This window comes from Aotus nancymaae, unplaced genomic scaffold (genome assembly GCF_030222135.1).
Source record: "Aotus nancymaae isolate 86718 unplaced genomic scaffold, 86718_ANA_hifiasm-v0.15.2.pri h1tg000003l, whole genome shotgun sequence".
Lineage (NCBI taxonomy): Eukaryota > Metazoa > Chordata > Mammalia > Primates > Aotidae > Aotus > Aotus nancymaae.
In genome coordinates, this window is record NW_026988414.1 from 56,896,194 (window position 1) to 56,916,170 (window position 19,977).

General features: G+C 37.8%; 1 protein-coding gene across 2 annotated transcripts in view; it reads left to right on the plus strand.

Moving 5' to 3' along the window:
* Nucleotides 1–19,977, plus strand: part of FREM1 (FRAS1 related extracellular matrix 1) — a 166,710-nt gene that overhangs the window by 93,064 nt on the left and 53,669 nt on the right. For both annotated transcript variants that reach the window (XM_064381455.1, XM_021675936.2), the window contains exons 17-23: nt 695–889; nt 1,975–2,160; nt 3,664–3,860; nt 7,627–7,849; nt 11,850–11,994; nt 13,164–13,305; nt 17,067–17,262. In XM_064381455.1, coding sequence (XP_064237525.1) covers nt 695–889; nt 1,975–2,160; nt 3,664–3,860; nt 7,627–7,849; nt 11,850–11,994; nt 13,164–13,305; nt 17,067–17,262 — 1,284 coding nt within the window. The remainder of the gene's footprint in view (nt 1–694; nt 890–1,974; nt 2,161–3,663; nt 3,861–7,626; nt 7,850–11,849; nt 11,995–13,163; nt 13,306–17,066; nt 17,263–19,977) is intronic.

The following is a 19,977-nucleotide window of genomic DNA, read 5'->3' on the forward strand; positions in this document are numbered from 1 at the left end:
TCATGACATTTTTTTCCTTCTTCCTCTCACTGTCTAAGCTGGGAGCATTTTGAATCCCACAGGTGTGAGACCTACAAAGTGAAAAGGAGAAAATGAAAATAAATGCCTCTTTTTTTCCATGCACAGTTGCTATTTTTAAAAACATCCTGGCTAATATATAATAAGGAGAATATTGAAAGAAGTGGCAAAAAGGTGGCCTACTTTTGTATTTCACCTATCTGACATCCTCTTTTCTCATAACTGCTATGTGGTTGATGGTTGTTCATTTAAGATGGTTACTGCAAATGGAAAGACAATTCCCAAAGGAATACAGATGCCTTCTCCCTCTCTCTGAGGTTGGTCCTAACATGAGACAATTATAAGGGAAGAATGAAACCTTCACTAGTGAAGTTTCGGGTCCCTGCCTTGTTCATTCATGAACCATCAAACCCTTGTTAGCCCTGTTTTGTCCCTCCATATGGTAATACATGGCTGGTAGGGAGTTCACCAGAGGCAACATATGGGCAAGAATTTTTGCATCATTTTCATGACTATATTTGATTTCATAGTGATAAAATTGGGTTTTACATTTATTTAATCCACTAACTTTTTTTCCCTTGCCATTTCAATGCTTGAAGAAGAGGTGTGAGTAGATTTCATTTTGGTATTCTATATTTTTAAAAAGTCAGGTTTCAGCTATAGTTGTGTCTTCCAGGTGGCGAGATTGGCGTGATGCATTGTTTTGACACCATTACGTTGGTGGTTTCGGATGGAGAGGCTGGCCCTTTTGTGAATGGCTGCTGCTACAATGGACCTAATCCATCTGTTCCTCTTCATGAGTCCTTTCCAGTGTATAATCTCAACATCACAGTATATCCAGTAGACAACCAGCCACCTTCCATTGCAATAGGTGACAATGTGTTTTTCTGTTACTATACTATTGTCTGATCTAGTGTCATACCTATGGTTCAGTGAAACAATATATTTTATTATAATCTGAAAAGAAAACCACCATATGGAATTGTCTTTCAGTAATTGCCTCAACACAAATTTGTGGAAAACCCAAATCTGTTAAGATTACAGGGCAAAAGTCTTTACATGTTTAAAAATTTAAATATTTCTGTATGGATAGAGAATACATGTGTTGGGGTGTGTGTATGTGTGTGTGTGTGTGTGTGTGTTGGGACAAGGACAACATTGCAATCCTCAAATATTCTGATTTTATTTCACATGGGAAAATATAATTTTCCTACTGAAGAGAAAGTAATTTATTTTATCCATAACAATATCTATTAGAACAGAATGAGTATACCAGGGAGACCACTTATATACATTTAACCTTACTTGCTTTTTAGAAAGTCATCTCTTCACAGGCATTATGTATATGTTCTGTCCCTCAGAAAAAAATATAAGCATATGTATGAATGTTATTGTAATTTGCAAACTATCTCCCAAGCAATGTTCTGGAAAGAAAGCATTATCCCAGCAGAATAATTAAGCATCAAGGCATGAAAAATATCTTCTTTATGAGCAATTCATAATAGCTCTCAGGCAATTAACGCTCTGACAAACAGAGGTAACAACTGATCTTGAAGAGTACATAAACTACATTTAGTGGCTTAACATTAAAACAGTTTGGCAATTCCTACTTTCATTTGTCACTTCCATAGAGACACAAGGGAAATCAGAGTTCCTTGAGAATGACTAAAGGGCTGTGCTGGAGCAGTTAGTATTTCTGCTGTCTTTCCATTATTGTCTGGCTTACCCGTACAAGAAAAAAATATAATTCCATAAGTCAAAGTAAATTCACTCATTACCACTCAAGATTTTCACTTTAAAGAGAATTATGCCAGAGAAAATGAACATCTCCTGTGAAAATGTTTTTGCACATGGGAGGCTTCTCTGAACTAGAATTTCAGTCACTGCATGTAGTCCTACCTAGTCTGTTTAGAGGATTTCATGCTAAGTTGTAATTGTGTTTTTATTTGTATGCAGGTCCCATGTTTGTTGTAGATGAGGGCTGCTCAACAGCCCTTACTGTTAACCATTTGTCCGTCAGTGACCCTGACACTGCAGCAGATGACTTGGAATTTGTTTTGGTGTCTCCTCCTCAGTTTGGCTACCTCGAAAATATACTCCCTTCTGTGGGTTTTGAAAAAAGCAATATGGGCATAAGTATAGGTAAGTTGTAGCTTCATGACCAGCAATACTCCCTTTATTATATTTATGGATGTGATTGGCCAGCTCATGCTTAGTAACTGGGTAAGGACTTTCAAAATGTTTAAAGTGCTGGGTGTGGCAGTTCATGCCTGTAATCCCAGCACTTTGGGAGATTGAGGTGGGTGGATCACTGGAGGTCAGGAGTTTGAGACCAGCCTAACCAACATGTGAAACCCCATCTCTACTAAATACAAAAAATTAGCTGGGCATGGTGGCACATATCTGTAACGCCAGCTACTTGGGAGACTGAGGCAGGAGAATTGCTTGAACCCAGGAGGCGGAGGTTGCAGTGAGCTGAGATTTCGCTATTGCACTCCATCCTGGACAGCAAGAGTGAAACTCCATCTCAAAAAAAAAAAAGAAAAGTTTAAAGCACCATATGTATTCAATGAATTATTATTATTACTATTATAGCTGATACTTTTGAATCTTACTATTTTTCATTTTAATTTTTATTCTGAATTTCCCCATGCATGCAAATTTACTTCAAAACAAATGGAATTTTATTTATGAAAAATCCAAGAATAAACATTGATGAGATAATGGTTTAAAAGGCCCTCATAGCAACACAGGATACCATGATAGAGTAAATCTAGTGGGAGCTCACAAGGTCTCATCCTCACAACCTTCTAGCACTTTGAACAGGTATTGGAGGAAAGGATGAGGAAATATACTATGGGTGTAACAGAGAGAACGCCTGAAATGTTGAAGCAGATGACATTGATTTCAAAACCAAAATGTATCCCAGATACTTAAATAGCTCTTGTATTTCAAGCAAAAACAAACCAACCAAAACAAAAACAGAAAGCAAAAACAAAATCTTCCAAGGATATATATAAATGACTCTCCAACCCTCTTTTGAAGAATGTCCATTTTAAATATGAAAGAGACTGAATTTAAGATTAATTGCATTTAATGTTACCCAATTTCTCTTGTGACTTAATGCACATCTTAGAGCATTTTTCTCTTTGGATTTAAGCCATGTCAAAATATCAAAACAGTGGGTTAGCTAATTCCACTCAATCCAACCCGTTGCCTGATATGTATTTCTTAGAGTGGACAGATGATTGATTGACTCTTGTTTTGCCTTTACATGAAGGAGGTGGTCTCTTTTATTCAAGCATGACAAGAACCATTCATGCAAAAGTAGTCATTTAATCAAGGGAAGGTCTCTGACATTTATTCTAAGTATCTAAAGTAGTCTTGAAGTCCCTGTGCATACTGGTTAGTAATTATCACTCTTCTCTCCATTCAAATTTGATCCTTCTTTATGATCCGTGGATATCTGCTTTTATGTTGATGGTTGGCTCTTGTAGCAGCCTTTGATAGCAGATAGTTAGGTCAACTGCTGCGATCTCTTATTTGCATTCCTGAGAAATCGGCTGTTATTGGGTTAAGGATTAAGCACCAATAACTTGGAAAAATGTTTTTCTTATTTATCTGTTCCATCTTGGTGTGCTCTAGATTCATTTCAGTGGAAAGACATGAACACTTTTCATATTAACTATGTGCAGTCCAGGCATCTGAGGACAGAACCAACTGCTGACCAGTTCACAGTATACGTCACAGATGGGAAGCAACACTCCATGGAGATACCATTTTCTATTATCATCAACCCCACAAATGATGAAGCTCCTGACTTTGTAGTGCAGAATATTACTGTAAGAAACATATCCAAATGTTCAATTTCTCTCTTATCGTTTTTAATTTTTATTTTCACCTAGTCCATTTACATTGGTCCAAGTACACTTAACACATTTAATTGGTGAGGAGTGCGGAAATCTTTTCATAGGCTGGGCGCTCACACCTGTAATCCCAGCACTTTGGGAGGCTGAGGCGGGCGGATCACAAGGTCAGGAGTTCAAGACCAGACTGACCAAATGGTGAAACCCCATCTCTACTGAAAAATACAAAAATTAGCTGGGCCTGGTGACTTGTGCCTGTAATCCCAGCTACTTGGGAGGCTGAGGTAGGAGAATTGCTTGACAGGACCAGGGAGGCAGAGTTGCAATGAGCCAAGGTCACGCCACTGCACTCCAGCCTGGGCAACAGAGCAAGACTCCATCTCAAAAAAAAAAAAAAAAGAAAAGAAATCTTTTCACATCAATATATAATTCTTTTTAGGCAGTTCTATTTTTTCACAAGAGTATTTAACCCAGACATAGGTTGCAACCAATCCTGAGAAATGAAATGAGCATAGGCTTTGGAATCAGAGGGACTTGGGTGCTGCTTTTTACTAGTTGTAGGGTCTTGGGAAAAGTATTTTTCTATTCTTCATCTGCAAAATGGGTATCAAATCTTTCTTAAGGGGTAGCCGTGATGATTAAGGTAGTCAAGCACAGAGTAGACTCTTAATAAATGTCATTATTATTATTATTATTATTATCATTATTATTTTTGAGACAGAGTCTCACTCTGTCACCCAGGCTGGAGTACAATGGCGGGATCTTGGTTCACTACAACCTCTGCCTCCCTGGTTCAACAATTCTCCTGCCTCAGCCTCCTGAGTAGCTGGGACTACAGGTGCCTGCCATCACACCCGGCTAACTTTTGTATTTTTAGTAGAGACGGAGTTTCACCATATTGGCCAGGCTGGTCTCAAACTCCTGACCTTGTAATCCACCCACCTCAGCCTCCCAAAGTGCTGGGATTGCAGGTGTAAGCCTCTGTGCCCGGCTATCATTAGTATTATTGATGTTAATATTATGTTTGTCATCTTTTCTCTGATAGTGACCAAAGCACATCTTAGCTATTTTGAGAGAATTATTTTGCCTTATTTTCACAAAAATAATCAAATTCTAAATGTGAAAATATTTATCTGATTTTAACTTTCGGCTGAATCTTAATGGAACACGAAATTCAGCTCAGCATGAAATGTGAGAGCCAGCTCCTGCCTTTTCACTTTTGTTGGCACATGGGTTTCTCTGGAGAGCCCTTCAGTAATTATAAGAGAGAAAAAAAATCTTCAGATGATTCCTCCTATATTTACCTTCATTGTCTCGTATTTGCCTAGGGTTGGGGCTTCTGAAGTAATTAGACCACTGGGAAGTTGTCCCTTGCTCTTCTCTGGAAGTAGTCATGCTGTTATCTGCATTCCCCAGAGAGACTATTGGAGAGTGAAAAATATGAAGCCCTGTGTGTTATGGGCAAGCAGATTTTAAGCTTCACGTTTTTTTTTTTTTAGATAACCATATTTTGCTTTCTTGTCAGAGAATGTATTTAGTTTATAGATGGTTGAGCTTACATCAAGTTAATGCTGCAAGAAGATTTGAGGTTTTAGTTTAAGTTATTATAATCCATTCCAAACCTTCTAATAAGGTTTGGCATTTTATGTATATTGAACCAAAATTTTTGTTGTCCTAATCCCAATAAACTATTCAATCTGCAAGAAACAACCTCAGATTTTAGTCAAGCTCTATGAAGAAGGATATTATAACATATTTTAAGTTGCTTTATTAAAGTTCTTGGAGAAAAAAGCAAGGTCCTATTTAAGATGTTTTCATAAGTATATATCATTGTAAGTTGAACTGATGCCACCTTAATCTTTAATAAGTAGGGCTAGATAAAAGAAAATCAGTATCCTTTTAGCCCAAGTATCATATATACCAAGTGATTTTTTTTTTAACACATGTTCAATAAAACGTGGTTGCAGGAGGGCACCCTTCAAAGTCAGTAAGAGAGGCTGAAACGAAAGGATGCTTTAGACCAGGCACAGTGGTGCATGTCTGTAATCTCAGCACTTTGGGAGGCTGAGACAGGAGGATCCCTTGAGCCCCAAAGTTCAAGACCAGCCTGGGCAATGTGGCAAAACCCCATTTCTACAAATAATAAAAATAAATTTTAAAAATGAGCCAGGCTGGTGGCATGTGCATATGGTTCCAGCTACTTGGGAGGCTGAGGTGGGAGGATTGCTTAAGCCTGGGTGGTTGAGTCTGCAGTGAGCTATGATTGATCTACTACACTCCAGCCTAGGCAACAGAGAAGAGCATGCGGAAGGAAGGAAGGAACGGAGAAAGGGAAGGAGGAAGGAAGGAAGGGAGGGAGGGGAAGGAGCAAAGGAAAAGGAAGGGAAGGAAGGAGGGAAGGAAGAAAAATACAGGAGTTTTTACTGAAATAAAAATAAAAACCACAAAATATACTTAATGTATGTAGCAGATATTTGTGCCACTTATAAAGCAGATGGAGGGAAGGAAGGAAGGAGGAGGAAGGAAGGAGGAAGGAGGAAGGAAGGAAGGAAAGGTGGGTGGGTGTTTTAATAAATCCAAACCATAAGGAAGAAAGGAAGAGAGGGAGGGAGGGATGGGGGGAGGGGAGGGTGTTTTAACAAATCCAAACCATATATGTCCTTCAAGGCTTAATTGCCTTCTCAGTCATGAAAACATCCTGATCTCTGCCCTTTTGTGATTCTTGTTTATGGATATCTAGCAACACTAGACATTTACTTCCTTGAGTTATAATTATTGATGGACAAGCCTTTGCAGTCTCACCTGACTTGGATTGTTGAGAATATTTGTATTCCCCACAGCATGTAGCATGATAACATTGTAGATTACCAATAGGCATGTGTAGAATTTATACACTCTTATTATTTAGATTTTGCTATATTTCAAAGTAGGAAAGAGAAATACTTCTTTGTTCTCGCAATCCTCACTGTGAGAAAAAACGATTGAATCAGCAGAGTAACATCGTCAAGTTCTAAATGACTAGATACTACATGAAATGATAAACAGGCGCTTGTCTTTGTGCTTAAAGAATTATAAAACCTGAAGTAGGCATGAGAGGGAATGGGAAGAGTAGTTCAGGAAATCTGGAAGTATGAGAACTGGAGGGAGATGAGGAATCCAGAATGAAAATATACATAATTAAGCATCTAGTAGCACCCTTTGTAATTGTTGTTGATTTCAATGGAAATACAGAAGTTTTTACTGTAATAACAAAAATAAAAACCACCTAATATGCTGAATGTATGTAACAGATATTTGTGCCACTTATAAAGCAGACAGAAGCATAAGACTTGTAGAAGCAAGGAGATCCAGGAAGATTGGTTTATGAAGGTAAAGTTTCTAGGTTCAGTTTTACAACTGAACTTTTCTGTGACTTCTTCAAAGCAAGCACCGTCTTTGTTGCATTTTTCCCCCGACCTTTGAATTATGAACAATACATATTTTAAAAATCATATTTTTTCCTTCATGGAAATGAATAAAGTGCTTTGAAATCTTCAGAAAAAAATGTAAGGGAGATTAATAGATTTGTTGTTTCTTTTACACTCCTAGTAAACCAGCAGTTTCTTTTTAGGATTCATCCTATACAAGTCTCATAGAAAATTTGAAGTAGGATATATTCAAATAATTTTCTTTGAGCAATTTTCCAAAGAAAGACAAGTTCTCTTTCATGCATTGCCGACTTTTGTGATGTGTTCTGGCTCAGGTGTGCGAGGGCCAGATGAAAGAGCTGGACTCTTCCATCATCAGCGCCGTGGACCTGGACGTTCCCCAGGATCCCTTGCTGTTCAGCATCACTCAAAAGCCACGCCATGGCCTCCTCATCAGTGGAGTGTTTAGCAAAGACTTCTCTGAGAATAAGCAGTCAGCCAACCCTGATCAGAAACATGCACCTGTCCACAACTTTTCCATGGAACTCCTCAAGACTGGTATAGCATGTTCCACTTCTATGCATTTGTTATTGTTGATTGAATAATTTAACCCATACTTACATGTGGAATCTAAAAAGGTCAGACCTATATAAGCAGAGAGTAGAATGGTGGTTACCAGAGTCTGAGGGTGGGAGGATTGGGGAGATGTTGGTTAAAGGATATGAAATTTCAGTTAGACCGGAGAAGAAAGTTCAAGAGATTTATTGTACAGCATAGTGACAATAGTTAACAATATATTGCATACTTGAAAATTCCTAAGATAGTAAATTTTAAGAGTTCTCACCAAACAGGGAAATAAGTATATGAGGTAATGCATATGTGAATTAGCTTGATTTAACCATTCCACAATGTGGTCGGGTGTGGTGGCTCACACCTGTAATCGCAGCACTTTGGGAGGCAAGACAGGCAGATCACTTGAGGTCAGGAGTTCGACACCAGCCTGGTCAACATGGCGAAACCCTGTCTCTACTAAAAATACAAAAATTAGCAGGGTGCGGTGGTGCACTTCTATAATCCCAGCCACTCAGAAGGCTGAGGCACAAGATCGCTTGAGTGTGGGAGGTGGAAGATGCATTGAGTTGAGATCATGCCACTGCACTCCAGCCTTTCAGCCTGGGTGACAGAGTAAGACTGTCAAAAACAAACAAACAAACAAATAAACAAGCAAACAATTTCACAATGTATACATGCATCAGAACACCCTGTTATATATCATAAATATATACAATGTTAATTTGTCAATCAAAAAATAAAATTTTTTAAATAATTTGACCTAGAAAACATAATAATAAATCACAGAAATTGGGGGTGAAGAAATAGCTTTCACCTCCTTTATTCATTTGTCCATCAAGGGCTTTCTCTAGGCCTGGATGAATGTAGGACAAGAAGCTCTAGGTAGAAACAGTAGGTAACTGAAAAGGCAATAACATGTTTTCTTTCACTTTTAGACTCCCATTAAAAATGATATTTGAGTTTTTTGTATTTTCACTCAAACATTTAATGCTATAATAAAAAAAATTCCTTTTTAAAACTATTGAGATCATGAAACTACGTTTTAAGAGATTTGTCTGCCAAAATTTCCACAGTTGAAACAAATATAGAACCACATAGAATAACACTCATTATTCTCTGAGGGGATAATTTGCTCTTTAGAGAAATGGCACATTGCATAGCAGCCTGAATTATTTTTTAATTACTTTTAAAAATATTGCTCTCATCCCATTTTTCACATATGAAAATGCTTTTAAAAATTTGAGAAAAGTGTGCGATTCCTGAATGACTGCCTCCTCCCATTGTCCTTCCTTAGGTGTTTTCTTTTCCCAGCCTGTGAGGTCTTTCCCGCTCCTTTGTCAGGCTAGCCAAGGCTGTGCCTTCAGAATGCAGCTTTCTGTTAACCTCCCCCTCGAAGCCAACCCAAGGTCTCCAAGCCACTCCTTCTCTGTGCTTGCTTCATTTTAGCACTTATTCAACATTTTTCCAACTGTCTTTTAGTTATTTGTTTCCCCAACTAGTGTGTAAGCTTTCTGCCCCAAAGGTTTTTTTGTAATTTTTGCAAAAATTGTCTCAGTTTTAAATTGGAAAAGTGCAGCCAGGCACAGTGGCTCACACCTGTAATCCCAACACTTTGGGAGGCTAAGGCAGGCAGATCATGAGGTCAAGAGATAGAGAGCATCCTGGGCAACATGGTGAAACCCTGTCTCTACTAAAAATACAAAAATTAGCTGGGCATGGTGGTGTGCACCTGTAGTCCCAGCAACTTGGGAGGCTGAGGCAGGAGAATTGCTTGAACCCGGGAGGCGGAGATTGCAGTGAGCCAAGATTGCACCAATGCACTCTAGCCTGATGACAGAGCGAGACTCCATCTAGAAAAAAAAAAAAAAAAACAAAGAAAAGTGCATTTATATATTTCTCAGCTTTTGTCAATTGTAAAGAAATACATTCTAGAACATAAAAGATGATATCATCAAATCAATAACCACATGCTGAAAATAATAGAATATATTGTTTAAAATATTTGTTTTCAAATTTGACCAAGGAAAAAATAATAATTCAAATTTTATTCTCAAGAAAGTCAATTTTAAGAAAATAACATTTGTTGGTTATTGTCTAGCTAAATAAGAATTATATGATCATTGTGTACAGTTTGGACACAGTCATTTTGAAGAAAAAATAAAAATTTCCCACATAAAAATTAGTATTTTAATATTTTGGTGACTTTCTCAGAAATTAGATTTTCACCTCTATTTTATTTGTGGTTGATTTGTGGCTGTATTTTTTAAAAAGCTTTAGTGTATTCTCATAATCATCCTTCCACACAAATATACAAAGTTTATAAAACTCCTCCATATTATATAATCTGTTTTTCTTTTTACTTTTTTTTTCTTTTGGAAACAGGGTCTTGCACTGTCACTTGGGCTGGAGTGCAGAGTTGCGCGATCACAGTTCACTGCAGCCTCAACTTCCAGGGCTCAAGCAATCTTCCCACCTCAGCCTCCCAACTAGCTGGGACTACAGGCACAAGCTGCCACACACATGACTGACTGAATTAAAAAAAAAAAAATTGTAGGGACAGTGTTTCCCTATGTTGTCCAAAGGGGCTCAAGTGATTTTCCTGCATTGGCCTTCCAAAGTGCTGGTATTACAGGAGTCGGTCACCATACCTGACCTCTTCTTACTTTTAAAATATTGAGGCCAGGTGTGGAGGCTCATGCATATAATTCCAGCATTTTGGGAGGCCAAGGCAGGTGAATCACTTGAGGTCAGGAGTTTGAGACCAGCCTGGTCAACATGACAAAACTCTGTCTCTACTAAAAGTACAAAAATTAGCCAGGCATGGTGGCACCTGTCTGTAATTACAGCTACTTGGGAGGCTGCGGCATGAGAATCGCTTGAATCCAGAGGGCAGAGGTTGCAGTGAGCCAAGATCACGCCACTGTACTCCAGCCTGCGACAGAGTGAGACTCTGTCTCAAAAAAATTTATTATTATTATTATTATTGAAAACTTAGTTTTTGATAATTACATTATCAAAAAATCATCATATAGACTTACTATGCTGTAATTTTTAAAAAGAGATGACTTTGTCACCCAGGCTGGAGTGAAGTGGTATAATCGTAGCTCACTGCAGCCTCAAACTCCTAGGATCAAGCATTCCTCCCTGTCTCAGCCTCTTGAGCAGCTGTGACTACAGGCATCACCTGGCTAGTATTTTTTTAAAAATTCTTTTAAAGACAGGGTCTCATTATGTTGCCCAAACTGGCCTTGAACTCCTGGCGTCAAGCCGTCCTCCCACTTCAGCCCCCACAGGTTGGTAGGACTATAGGCACTCACCACTGTACTGGCGCCTGTGCTACAATTTTATACAACTGTCTCTCATTTAAAAATATCCAGATCGTTTTCCGTTTCTTGGTATTAAAAGTTACATTTCAATAAACGTATTATATCAATCTGGGTGCACATCTCTTAGTATTTCAGTAGCTTTAGAGTTAGTTTTGAAAATAGGAAATGTTAGGCTTCCAATTTTGTTCCCTTTTGAGTCTGTTTTGGCTGTTCTGAGTCTCTTGAATTGCCATATAAATGTTAGGTAGGTTTTTAAAAATAACTACCTTTTTAATATTTAAATTTTGATTTATTAAGAATTTATTTTGGTGATTGGCTCGAGGTAGGGATATAACTCTATAATTTTCCCAAGTAATTAACTTTCTCAATTTTATTTAAATACCCTGCACATTTGTTTATATAGTTTATTTAAAAATATATTCTTTCCTAACTGGTTTTAAATAACCTCCTTAATCAAATACTAAATTATTTAAATAAAAAGTCTTTGATAGGCTAAGGAGGCACTCTTTTACTTCAAAAAACAAGTTTAGTTTCACCCTACTGCACTGATAAATGAACTCTTGCTGATACTCATGCCTTGAAAATTAAGACATTATCTGTGATATATGTCATGATGGTTCAATCATAAGGAAGATTTACTTACTTTTTTCTTCTTCCAGGAATGAGGTTGACGTATGTGCATGATGACTCAGAGAGCCTTGCTGATGATTTTACAATCCAGTTGTCGGATGGGAAACATAAGATACTTAAAACCATTTCAGTAGAGATCACCCCAGTTAATGATGAAAAACCAATGCTGAGCAAGTAAGCTACCTGAAAAGAATCCCTTTCAGATTTCTATACAATTCTATGAAATCTACAATACTAGGTACAGATGTGGTGTGTGTCTCCCAAAGAAGAAAGTCTTCACTAGCTCCTATCACAGCTTGCCCCTGACACTCAGGCATGAGGAGCCTTTGGTGCAAATGTTAGTTAAGGTAACCTCTCCTTAACAATCAGCCCTTTAATTGATTTTCTTCTAAACATACTTATTAGTTGTAAAGAATAAGAATGAGTGAACATACAGTATGGAATGAACAGTCTACTAAACTTATAAATACAGGCACATACACAAACATGACTACATATATACCAAAGTGCAACTAATATATAGATTCAACTAAAGTCTAATAACATTAACTGCAGACAGTCCTTAGAACAGATTTGCTAAAACTTTTAACTAAGTGTGGCTGAGGGAAATTAATCAACCCACTTCTTTCATTATCTCGGTACTTTTTTGTTTACCAGTCCTCTACTATGTTCCATATGGGTCAACACCCCCTGCCACCTCACAATGATCAAAATGATCATTTTCTAAAATTCTGAGCTGATATTATTAATTGTAAACTTTCTCAGTATCTCCCTGTATCAGTCTGTTCTCACACTGCTATAAGGACATACCCAAGACTGAGTAACTTATAAAGAAAAGAGGCTTAATTTACTCACAGCTCTGCAGGGAGGGTCCTAGATTACCTAAATATCACCTAACTCAGAATGACAGATCATCAACGACACTGGAACATCTGTAGGCCAATCATTAAATCTTTTTAAATGAGTTTCTGTCTGTAAAATTGGAACACTCATACCTAGCCCTCTTACTTCATGGAGCTGTTGTTGTGAGTGTAAAATGAAATACTGGAAACAAGATTATTTTATAGAATACATTATAACTTGCAATATTGTAAAGTTCGGTACATGTAATCAATTAGAGGTGCCTAAGTACCTCTTCCCACATTCATTGGGGTGACCCATTGTCTTTTCAGACTTTCACGAGTAAGGATAGAGAGCCTCTCACTAGTCACCTTCAGTGCTTGAATATTGAATATCATTCTTTAATTGTTGAAGATTGGAAACTGTGAGAATCAATATAAGTGTCCCCCACTAAAGGAACATCTTCTATTTTTATATCAACCCAGACATTTTCCTTTTTACAGGAAGGCTGAAATTACAATGAATATGGGGGAAACTCGTATTATTTCTAGTGCTATTCTTTCAGCCTTAGATGAAGACTCGCCCAGGGAGAAGATTTACTATGTATTTGAAAGGCTTCCCCAAAATGGGCAACTTCAGCTTAAGGTTAGTGACTTTTTACTTTTATTTTTCAAAACTAATGTAGCAGGTATAAATCTTCTCAATATACACATTTCTGTGATGGGATTTCTTCTCTGATAGCCATATATTTTCCCACAAGTAAATAATTTAATTTTATTAGTTCAGAGTGAATTCATGGTGTTCTAAAGTTTCTTTGCCAACATGGGGTAAATTCAACAAATATTAAGATTCTTCACTGCTCCCTCTCCCACAAAATTATCCCTAAATTCTGAGGAGGGGAATTACTGGAGTCAAGCAAGCTGTCTGCTTTCTGAGGGTAATCCAGACTCTTCTGAGATTTCTTCATTTCTACCAGATTTTTGATTTGTGATTCATGTAACTTTCCTCTTTAGCATCATCATCTCAATGATAAAATTCCTTCAGTTCTACAGTCTCTGTCATTCTCTTAATCTCTCTCTCTCTTTCTGTATTTCAGCTAGATTCTAGATCATTCTCAGGAACATGAAAACTTTCATTATTCTTTCATGATAGTCAGGTACAGGGAAATTTGGAGGGCTGCCTCTAGCTCCTTTGTCCCTAATGGTCTCATTAAAACATTATCTGAATCCCAGCACTTTGAGAAGCCAAGGTGGGCAGATCATGAGCTCAGGAGATCAAGACCATCCTGGGCAACATGGTGAAACCCCATCTCTACTAAAAATACAAAAATTAGCCGAGCGTGGCAGCACACACCTGTAGTCCCAGCTACTCAGGAGGCTGAGGCAGGAGAATTGTTTGAACCCAGGAGGCAGAAGCTTCAGTGAGCAGAGATCATTCCACTGTACTCCAGCCTGGGTGACAGAGTTAGATTCTGTCTCAAAAAAAAAAAAAAAAAAAACCCAAACATTATCTGAGTATTATCACCTCCTGCCTTCTCAATAATTTGCCACAGTGAGCATCTTTCTTTCTTTCTTTCCTTCCTTCCTTCCTTCTGATTCTCATCTTCCTTTCTTCCTTCCTTCCTATGTCTTTCCTAGGGAGACTACTTACTCCACAAACAATATACCAAATTGTTCTGTATTCTATCTGACATGAACTTCAAAGATGAAAGGTTGGTGTCTTGGTGCCACTGCAGCCCCACCTCCCCTTGCAGCACCAGAGCCCTTATGTTTAGGTTCAGATGGGCAAAGTCTTGAACCAAAAAGTCAGTGTGGGAAGAAACCTCATGTGGGACTTGACTCATCCTGCTAGCATCTAACAGATTTTAACACCTGCCGAATTTGAATCCCATGAACTGCATGACACCATAAATTAACATTCCTGAAATTGTATATGTTCTACAAATTAGATGTTTTAATGGAAAGCAAATAAGCATGGAAACAATAAAGGGATACTAGGGGTAAGGTCACCTGGGTTTTACTGCTGACTCTTTCAATAGCTTGCTTTGTGGTTTGGTAAAATGTCCTTGTTTCACTTTAGGCCTAGAATAGCAAAATTTCAATCTGATTCAGACTGTGTGCATGATGCCCAAGGATCAGCCCAACACGAATTATATAGATCAGTCACCTGAGAAGGTCAGCTGAGTCATCAGTCCAAATGTTTATTTCAATGGTGGATTAAGACTAGCAACCACAACCACCAACCGTCCCCAGTGCAATTATTTGACGGAACGCTTAACTTTTCATCTAATGGAGGCACAGTCCTAGAAAAGCAGCAAGAATTCATTCTGTGTGGAACAGCTTGATTGTCATAGATTGCAGGCACCATAGAGAATCAGAGTGAAGAGCAATCACTGATTTAAATTGAGGTACAGCTGTGTCCTTATTTCATTTCAAAGAGTAATGAAGCAGAAATGCAGTGAAAGCTCACACATTTGGGTGGCTTGGGAACGGAACTGTTTTGGATATGTGAAAATGCAGATGGGTCCAGGTTCCCAGTATGGCGCCACACAGTTCCCTCCCAGCTCCCTAGAAGTTCTCTCAGTCTTTCCAAGACCAAGGACCAGTACTCCAGCCCTCTTGGACTCTCCCAAGTTCTCGTTTTCTTGTTGACTTTTCTTAGATGCCCCATCTTGAATCTGACTTTTATTTTCTTTCTATTTCTGGGTCTTCAAATGATTCTATTAAGTCAATCTCACATTTGGGGGTGCCAGTGAGGAATTACATGGAGACAAGAGAAAGGGAAAGATGTCTTCTTCTGTACTTACTCCCTTAGACAAGATAGAGAAAGGAGAAAATGTTAAATAGAATTGTAGGCTTTCCCGTTTAAAACCTGAAAGAGACTGTTTTAAAAATTACATTGGCAAATAGATCTTGTGGAAACAAACACTAGCTTTCCACAGAACATAAGTCTACAAACATCAAATGGACACACACATATATATATATATATATATTTAAATAATACAAATTTATTGTCTTACACTTATAGGGATCAGAACTCCAAAAATGGGTTTCATAGGGCTAAATTCAGCATGTTGGTGCAGCTGCTTTCTAGAAGGTGTGGGATAGAATTCATCTCCTTACCTTTTGCAGCTTTTAGAGGCTGCCTGAATTCCTTGACTCTTGGCCACTTTACTCTGACCTCTGCTTCCATTATCACATCTCTCTCTGGCTCTCCCATCTCCCTCTTTCACTCCTAAGGACCTTTGTGATTAGATTGGACTCACCTGGATAATGAAGGCTTCTCTCCCATCTCAAGATCCTCCTTACCTTCATCACATTTGCAAGAATGGACACACATATTTAAGAGACAGAAACATTATCAAGTAGAATGACAAAAGGCAAGTGGTAGCACAATCAGTGGGGAGGAGGACAGAGCTCTTTTGCCAGGAACTGGGAGTCTGTGGAATAATGTATCAAGGGTAATAAAAAGGAAATGATTTAAATTTCTGTTTTAGACTCTTAAATTAGACAGTAAAACCACAAGATAATATCATATAATAAATTTTAAGATGACTTTTTAAAAGAATATGTCTAATGACTTTTTATGAGCCATTGCCAGGGAAAGCTATGTACCTTACATGAATAATAATAGGATTATTAATAAGATAATACAGATTTATGATTGCATTTTGTAATACTCTCAGATGTTAGCCACCCCCCTCAGCATAAAAACCTTTTTAAATTGAAAATGCCACGATTTCTATACCATGTTCTGTACAAAATATATGCTTAACAAATGTTGGCTTACTTTTAGAAGATTCTGATAAAAATCATATATGATATTTGCAGTTTATATCTTTTGATGACGTAGGATATAAATGTAGGGAGTGATAGTGATCCCCATCATTTTCTTTCTTTAGTAAGGCTGGAAACATACTGGCAAGTAAATGCATCTGTTCTATTTTTGTTTTGTCTACTTCAGATAAGCCCAGTAATGAGCCATGTTGAAAAAAAATATATTTGATTAGTTGAACAATGAAAAAATGGAAACTCTAAAAGAAACACATTTAATTTCTAAAGACCCTTTCCAAGAGCTCGATTACCCACCTGCTCTCATTAATTGGAATATTTAATCAGCTATGATTGCTTATGATAAATACCTTTGAAGTAACAATGCTGTTGTATTGTTTGACTTTGTCTGAAACCCTTTGGTTGAAGCTAGTGTTTTTCCAAGGTCTCAGCTTATTTTAATACACTTCTTTGAAAAGAAAAAAATAAGGTAGAGTGGCAAAAAGTAGTCTGGAATTTCCCTGACATATCGTTTCTATTAGAGGTTTTCAGGGGATACGGAAAATGTCCATTAATGTACGTTGGGGGAAAAGAAAAAAACATGGGCAGCTGACTAACTCTGGCTCTTTTCAGATAGGGAGGGACTGGGTTCCTCTCTCCCCTGGCATGAGATGCACTCAGAGGGAAGTGGATCTGAACTTGCTGAGATACGCACATACTGGGGCAATGGATTCCCAGAATCGGGATAGCTTCACCTTCTACCTTTGGGATGGCGACAACAGGTCCCCTGCTCTTGACTGTCAAATCACCATCAAGGACATGGAAAAAGGTAAAAGCAGGTCTACCAAGGTTTATTGGGATAAACTTTTATCACTGGTATAAGCATTCAACATTTGTTTCTTTCTTCCTCTTTCCCTCCCTTCTTTTCTTTTTTCCTTCCATTCTTTATCTTTGAAATTCTGTCATTTATATTTAGATCCTTTGGCTTCTCACATGCTTTGGCTGGAACCTATGAGGTTCACAGGAGTAGCCAATCCATTTGTTATTTTCATTATTTCAAAAAGTTTATTGGAAATTCAGCATTGCACACAATATGGCTATACAGGCTACTTTAACTGTTAGGAGTTTTAGCTTTAAGTAAAGTTTTACCAAATAGATGTGATAACTCTAGTTTTATCTTCAGGAAGTGATCTATCACTGGAAAATGGAGTTTCAAAGGAAAGTACTTCTAAATGGTAATGATAAATGAAAAGTACATTTTAAAATTTAAAAATAATAAGGATAAACTTTGTCATTGGAAAGGCTGGAAGTTGTTGCTTCTTTCATTTTGAAAGTGCTGATGCATGGTGGGATTGTAAATTAGTTCAACCACTGTGGAAGACAGTGTGGCAATTCCTCAAGGATCTAGAAATAGAAATACCATTTGACCCAGCAATCCCATTACTGGGTATATACCCAAAGGATTATAAATCATTCTACTACAAAGACACATGCACATGTATGTTTATTATGGCACTGTTCACAATAGCAAAGACTTAGAACCAACCCAAATGTCCATCAATGATAGACTGCATAAAGAAAATGTGGCACATATACCCTATGGAATACAATGCAGCCATAAAAAAGGATGAATTCATGTCCTTTGCAGGGACATGGATGCAGCTGGAAACCATCATTCTCAGCAAACTAACACAAGAACAGAAAACCAAACACCGCATGTTCTCACTCAAAAGTGGATGTTGAACAATGAGAACATACAGACAGAGAGAGGGGAGCATCACACACCAGGGCTTGGGGTATGGGGGACTAGGGGAGAACTAGCAGAGGGTGGGGGGATTGGGAAGTAATAGCATTAGGAGAAATACTTAATGTGGATGACGGGGCTATGGATGCAGCAAACCACCACCATGGCACGTGTGTACCCATGTAACAAACCTGCATGATCTGCCCATGTACCCCAGAACTTAAAGTATAATAATAATAATAAAAAAGAAAGTGCTAACACATACTCTTTAGGAACAAGGAAAGACACTATAAGATAAGCTTCTCATGAATTAATTAAGCAGAATCCGCTGTATAAATGGTGAATGGGGGAGAGTTAAATGGTAGATGAAGGACAGCTTTTTTTAAAAAAAAAAAAAAAGCTCAGCAAGGGAGAGTATAAGCCCTTGATATCCAACTGTCACTACCCCTAAGTTTGCTTCAGCTTATGGGAGGGGGGTGAGGATCATATCTTATTTATCTGTATTATCCCAGGATCTATATATTCCCAGGATGAAGCATAATCTTAGATCCTCAGTACATGCTTGATTGACTGAATGCTTCCCTTTTTTTGTGTTGGCTGCCAGGAAGCTCAGAGGTAAATTGAATGCTTAAGTGCAGTAAAAAAAATTGTATGTGGCAGAATTATAATTGTCCTAAACTTTTAAAAAAGTGAGTCAGTTTGATTTGTTTTGAGATGTTTACTCTGAGCTGTGTAATAATATATTTTATTTGCTTATTTCCTGGTTGTAAAATGTGTTCCTTAAAGAAGTCTAACAAATGATTTCAGATAAGCTAGATGTTACCATCCACATTTATCTCTCCCTGCAAAACAACTATGTTCATCATAAATATATGTCCAGGAAAAATGTAATACAAGTAATATATTAGGGCAGACAACTGGTGTATTCTCATTGGCTCAGCACAACACAGTTTTACAGTGATATGGGAGAACCTGTTCCACATAGTTATCTGGGGACTCTTTATATCTACACATTCCCTTATTCTGAAGGTGTTCCAGTCATACAGGAAGTGAGATATAGAAGAAAATTAGGGGATGTCATGCCCTAGGTGTGAAGGTTGTATACCTCTCATATACATTCTAGTGGCTGAATCACAGTCATATGCCACATTAAGAGAGGCCAGGCAATAGAAACTTTAGCTTTGCACCCAGGAAGAAAGAAAATAAGGTTGGCCAGTGCATTGCCAGACTCTGCCGCATTTGACATGTGATTATTTTCTAAAAGGATTTTTAAAAACTTATACAAAGTAGACACATTAACCTGTAAACATTTTCAGTTCAAATTTTTTCCTCTTTGTGTCTTCTTACAAAATGGTGTTTTATCACTGTACTTTTTTTTAACATGATTTTTTTCAGATTGCTGCATAACTTTGTAGCCGTAATTGTTTATCTCTAAACAAGACTATACTGAATAGTTGATTTAAGCATAACCTTAAAATTGAGCATTTGAGTGTTTCCATTTGAGAGCTCTTATTTATAACATTAAGCTTCCCAATTGCTGTGTCTTCTGATTTGCACAGTGGCACAAATGATGTTGAGATCTTTCAGAGAAGTTTAGGAGGACATTGTCTATAGTTGACTCCAACCTATACTTTGCCCTTACAATGCTGAAAAATTGCATCACGGCAAGAGCCAATTGCTCTTCCTCCCCTCAGATCTATTTCCTGCTCCTGGTGAAATGTCTTGTGGGTGCTTTTTGTTTCCCCCACCTAGTTCATTCTTCTTACTTCCTTAATGTGTTCATCTTGCTTCTCTCTGTAG